The sequence below is a fragment of the Puma concolor genome, chromosome C1, assembly GCF_028749965.1.
Source record: "Puma concolor isolate L17-30 chromosome C1, mPumCon1.1.hap2, whole genome shotgun sequence".
Classification (NCBI taxonomy): Eukaryota; Metazoa; Chordata; class Mammalia; order Carnivora; family Felidae; genus Puma; species Puma concolor.
Genome location: NC_141674.1, coordinates 163,700,049 through 163,706,048, shown reverse-complemented (window position 1 = coordinate 163,706,048; position 6,000 = coordinate 163,700,049). Strand labels below are relative to the sequence as shown.

General features: G+C 45.9%; 1 protein-coding gene across 1 annotated transcript in view; it reads left to right on the top strand.

Moving 5' to 3' along the window:
- Window positions 1-935: 935 nt before the first annotated feature.
- Window positions 936-6,000, top strand: part of OLA1 (Obg like ATPase 1) — a 172,350-nt gene continuing 167,285 nt past the window's right edge. Inside the window, exons 1-2 of the mRNA XM_086718924.1 lie at window positions 936-1,123; window positions 2,425-2,525. Of these exons, the coding sequence (XP_086575050.1) occupies window positions 2,425-2,525 (101 nt within the window). The 5' untranslated portion in view covers window positions 936-1,123. The remainder of the gene's footprint in view (window positions 1,124-2,424; window positions 2,526-6,000) is intronic.

Below are 6,000 nucleotides of genomic sequence, written 5' to 3'. Positions count from 1 at the left end.
ATATTAACAATACCCTTTATGGACTACTTATGAGCCCTTCCTGTATGTGCCAGGTACTGTTGTTGTAAGCTTTACACATATCTCGTTTTATCCTCATAATAACCTCCTAAGGTGGGTCTCAATAGTCTCACTTTTATCAAAGAGGAAATTAAAGCTCAGAGAGGTTACTTTGTCCAGGGTCACAAGTAGTGGAATCCAGATGGGAACCTGTTTCCCAAATTCCAAAGCCCCTTGCTCATAACCATCCAGAGGAAAAGTAGGGGAAACTGGCTCTATTAAATGCATTCTTTGATCCAGTGCCTGTAAAACGCCTGGACAATAAAGTGATCAAGGAGTCCTTAGATCACAAGCTTCCCTTGGCCCCCCTTTTTTTCCCCCCCTTTAGTTAGGTTTATTTCACAGCTTCTCACCATTTGGGTTGACTCAAGAAAGTTATAAGAAAAGGATGGCAAGCTGGGGTCTTGGCCCCGGAGGACTCGGTTAGCAGCCAGGAGGTCCGCAGGTTTGGCACGGCTGTTTGCCAGACCTCGTGAAACCCGTCTCGGGGCGGGCGGTCTGGCCGAGGGCGCTTCGAGGTCCAGCGGGTGAAATGTGCGGCTGCAGGCCAACGAATGAGCGTGTGCGGCAACGCCGGGCGCGCTCCGGGAGGGAAGCAGAGACCTGGGTCCCAGGAGCTCCACGTGCTGAGAAGGCGGAAGACGCGCGCTCCCGGGGCCAGCGGAGCGGGAGTGGGGGGATGAGTTGGGGAGACAGTCAGACGGGCTCCAGCTCCGGCTCCTCCTCCCGCCTGCTCGGGCGCCTGGCGACTCCTCCCACCCTGCTCCCGCCTCCCGGCTCGTCGGGCCAATGGACCGGGTGGGCAGGAGCGAGGGGCGGGGCGGGGCGGGGCGCGCGATCTGCGCGCAGGTGCCGCCCGGCGCCCGGCCCGCCCGTTCCGCCGCCGCCGCCGCCGCCGCCGCCGCCGCCGCCGTCGCTGCTGCTACAGCCGCCACCGCCGTCGTGCGTGCTGCTCGGCGGAGGGGCCGGGCCTACGCTTTCTCCTCCTTCCTCCCTTCCTCTCGCTGCCGGCAGTACCCGTGTACCCTGCCGCTGGGACCCCGTGTCATCGCCCGCCCCGAGCACGGTGAGTCCCTCAGCGAGCCCGCGGGTGCCCCCTCCGCCGAGTCTTCGGCGCCCCAGCTCGTGGCCCTGAGGCCGGTGTGAGGCCAGGGCCGGGTGGCCGGGTGGCCGGGATGGGCGAGGGCAGCGGGAAACGTGTGCTGTGTGGATGAATGAGGCGCTCTTGGACTAGGCCGCGCGTCCCGAGAGCGGCCCACGCCTCCGCCCGGCACACTGGGGAAAGCCTTCTTGAGAGGCCGGATGGCCAGTGGCCCAGTCCACGGGGGGTAGATGTTGGGTGGAGGCCCGCTTTGGCTGGGCTGCCGGCCACCCCTCGGTAGGAGGCCAGAGGACTGGAGAGGCTCTGCTCTTGCAGAGGCCTGGGCTTTGAAGCTGGGAACAGGTGTGAGTTAAGACCCCGAGAAGGGAGGTCCCTGGCCCTAGGGGTCAGAGATCAAGAGGCTGGATGGAATACCACTTGTGAGCAGGGCGTCAGTGTGGCCGCTGGAGGTTCAGCAGGCGCCAGAAGACAGGGACAGTTTTAGTTCCTAGTTTGTAGAACGTGAGGTTAGCAGTCCTCATGAGTTCAGCTTGCAGTAGTAAAGTGGGATTAATTCTGCACGGAGGAACTTGGAGCCAGATCAGCAGGGACCTAGAAAGTTTCAGTTTGTAAATAAAAAGAGTTAGTGGATTCATTTAGAACTAGAAATAACCAGAGCGTAGATTCTGGAGGTTGCTTATGAGGACCCTTGAGTCGTATCTACAGTGCCAAAGGTGGGAGAGACGTGGTCTCCAAGACTCTGATACTGGTGTGTGCTCATCCGTGTGAAAATGGTGCTTGTGGGGAAAATGGGAAAGAATGGGTTCCAGGTGCGAGGAGTGGTTTGGGGGGAGGTGACTTGGTTGCAGGTTGTACTAGAATGGATTTTCTTTGACTCTCTTTTCTCTATTCCTGCTTCTGAATGCTTTCATTCTTGTGACCTTATATCGGGTTAAGAAAGAAAGAATTTTGTGAACAATATGGATGGAAGATTGGCAGCTAAATTTTATTTTTGATTTATGGTGTCACATATTTTTAGATTAATCTTTCTGGGACTTCTTAGGAGTGACTGCTTTGACAACTATCAGAATCAGACCTGTTTCTAGAACTTTTAAAATACTTTTTAAAAAATAAAGTGGATTTAGCTCTGTGTCAGTTTTGGATTGGTATATACAGTATGTTTTATTTTAAATCTGTTATTCAGTAATATCTTTTGTGTGATGAAATGTTTTTGGTTAATGGGGATAGTAAAAGATTTTGTTTATATATATGTTTTGACATTTCAGATGCCCCCCAAAAAGGGAGGTGATGGGATTAAACCACCCCCAATCATTGGAAGATTTGGAACCTCCTTGAAAATTGGTATTGTTGGATTGCCAAATGTTGGGTAGGTGAATGTTGTTGGGCTTTACTCTTGTTCATCTTGTAAATATTTTGGGTCTTGTTGTAGAAATGGGAACTTATGTGGTAATTAAAACTTAAATTGCAAAGAGGCTGGGAAGCTGGAATATTAATGTTGCAAAACAAGGTTTTCATTTGGGTGTATTTTATTTTTGGCTTTCTATACAGATACTGTGTTCAAACTTGAATTACTTATGTTTGTTTCCCTACACTAGAAGAAGAAGCAATGAGAGTTGAAACATCAAGTTTTAGATCATCTCTGTTTGCTTGAAACACTGTTGGGAGACACTCAGTATTGAATTTAAGTGGAATTGAAGTAGTTTAAATTTGATTTTGATGCTTGCTGGTATGTAAGGTACCTACCTAGGCTGGCTGCCAGAGGCCATTATAGTAGGATAATTTAAGAAGTAGTTCTAAAAGCCCCACTATAAAGTTGATTAATTTTTACTGGAGAAAGAGGTAACAGGTTTGAGTTTAATGTTGGAAGTTGCTAGATAAAAGGGTATCTATTATAAAGTGGCTAAATCTGAAAGTTACAGGAGCAAAACTTTGAGTTTTATAGTGTTTAAAGTTGAAACAAATCATTCATTTGCAAATAAGGCAGCGGTAGGAAATATATGTGGAGTTTATCATATAACCTGTGCACATGCAATTTGAATTTTTTTTAAGGTTTATTTATTTTTTGAGAGACAGAGCACGTGTGGGGGAGGGGCAGAGAGAGAGGGAGTCACAGATTCCAAAGCAGACTCCAGGCTCTGAGCTGTCAGCACAGAACTCCACCACGGGGCTCAAACCCATGAACCGGGATCATGACCTGAGCCAAAGTCAGATGCCCAACCGACTAGCTACTGAGGTACCCCTGGATGTTCAGTTTACTTTTTTCATTATTTGTCCTATTTTTGTTTAATGTTTATTTTGAGAGAGAGTGTGCGTGCGAGTGGGGGAGGGGGAGAGAGAGAGGGAGAGAGAGAATCCCAAGCAGGCTCTGTGCTGACAGCCCAGAGCCTGATGGGGGGCTGGATCTCACAAACTGGGAGATCATGACTGGAGCCGATATCAAGAGTTGAACGCTCAGCTGACTGAGCCACCCAGACACCCCTGTCCTTCTATTTTAATACCTTTTACTAATCTTAAAATATAAAATGTCTCAAAACTGGTGAGGGTGGACTAATGGTAACAGATCCAGTATGGATTTAAAAAAAAAATTTTTTTTTTAATGTTTATTTGTGAGACACACACACACACACACACACACACACACACACACACACACACACACACAGAGTGTGTGAGGGGGGAGGGGCAGAGAGAGAAGGGCAGACGGAATTGGAAGCAGGCTCCAGGCTCTAAGCTCTGAGCTGTCAGCACAGAGCCTGATGCAGGGCTTGAACTCATGGACCATGAGGTCATGACTGAAGCGAAGTTAGAAACTTAACTGACTGAACCATCCAGGCGCCCCTCAGATCCAGTATGGGTTTATTAAGGTGAATGAATATATTTTGGCATGTGCTTTAGGCTTTTCGATTGGTGGCAAGTAGGACAACCATAGTTCTTTCATGTGTTCCTTGGAGCCCCTGTGCTAGAGATTTTTTAATGAATGAAGCATGGTATGGCCAAGTAAGGCAGTTCTTAAATTCTTATAATGTAAAACATGAGCAAGTGTGGCTGTCCTAATTTCAGTCTTTCCTGGAGCTGGAGAGGTTTGCATTTTGAAGGGGTTTCCTGCTGTGATATAGGCTGCTTGCAAAGTAAGACTAAATAGAGAGTGGAAATGTAAGCAAAACAAATAATTAAGCAAAGTACTGTAGGGTGTTGTCAATAAACTTGAAAGCAAGATATGATCATTATGTTGTGAGCTTTATTTCACCGGTAATACAGTTTTTAGATATTAACATATCTTATTTTAAAATCATTGCAGTCAATGCAGCTTGGCTTTAAATGGGACTACTTTAAAAAAATGGGACTACTTTATTAAAAAAATTTTTTTTTTTTTATCGTTTATGTATTTTTGAGACAGAGACAGAGCATGAACGGGGGAAGGGCAGAGAAAGAGGGAGACACAGAATTGGAAGCAGGCTCCAGGCTCTGAGCCATCAGCCCAGAGCCCGACGCGGGGCTCAAACTCGCGGACCGTGAGATCGTGACCTGAGCTGAAGTCGGACGCTTAACCGACTGAGCCACCCAGGCGCCCCTAAATGGGACTACTTTAAACTGAGACATGTTAAGAAGTGTTTTCTATGTAAACATTTTAGTATTGGAACATAATGTAATCAATGTATATGAAAATAACCTAAAAATATTTTATTATCCAGTATAAATGTGCTATTTATGCTTTTAAATTACATACCCACATCCCACTGTTATCCTACCTCCCCTGCCCCCCAGGTTTTATTGAGGTATGCTTTACAAATAGTGAAGTTTTCTCATTTTAATAATGTTCAGTTTGATTTTTGGCATTTGGGTTTGGGAGCACTCCTTTTTGTAGAGTGATTTTACATTATCTAACTATATCAGGGTTTTGTTTTTTGTTTTTTGTTTTTTGTTTTTTTGTAAGATTACACAAGGTCTGGCTGTCTTAAGCAAGAAAAGAGACTTATTGGAAGGATAGAATTGAAGGATAAGCTGAGCAGACCTCAGGAAGAATGGGAACCAGGGTAACGCTGATAGAGATGGGTCCATGTGGAGCTCAGCCATATGAACTGAACTTCTGGTATTTCTTATCTCCTGCTGCCTCTGCAGTGATTCAGATTCCTGTATAAGGAAACTGACTGGACATGTCTACCTCTGGATAGGCCTATAAGAGAGAGATTGGGGAGGGGAGTAGTTCTTTAAAAGCTGACCTGCTGATCAAAAGTAAGGTCATTTGGTACCAAAACATCTAAAGAATGTCTTGATTTTTAGAGATCTGGACAAATAAGATTTTCTTCTTAGTATACATTAGGCTGATTACTTAGAAATTTAAAGGTAATATTTACAGCTGATAATAGCTGATTTTTATTGAACACTTACTGTATGACATTTATTCCGAGTGTCTTATATGCATTATTTAAATTAATCAGCTCTTTAATACCCCTTTGCCTCTGCCTATTAGAACTTGAATTTTGGGATGCCTGGGTGGCTTAGTTGGTTAAGCGTCTGACTTCGGCTCAGGGCATGAGCTCATGGATCCTCGGTTCAAGCCCCATGTCAGGCTCTGCTGACAGCTGGAGCCTGAGGCCAGTTTTGGATTCTGTGTCTCCCTCTCTCTCTGCCCCTCCCCTGCTCATGCTCTGTCTCTCTCTCAAATAAATAAACATTTTTAAAAAAAAGGACTTAAATTTTTTGAAGGTAAGGGTTATATTGTTCTTGTTTATTGTTATATTTCTAGCACTTAGGCTGGGTATTAGGAATTTATTAGGCATTCAGGAATTATTTGTCAATTGGTAGTTTTTTTCCCCCTTGATGTAGTGTGTAGGCCTAAT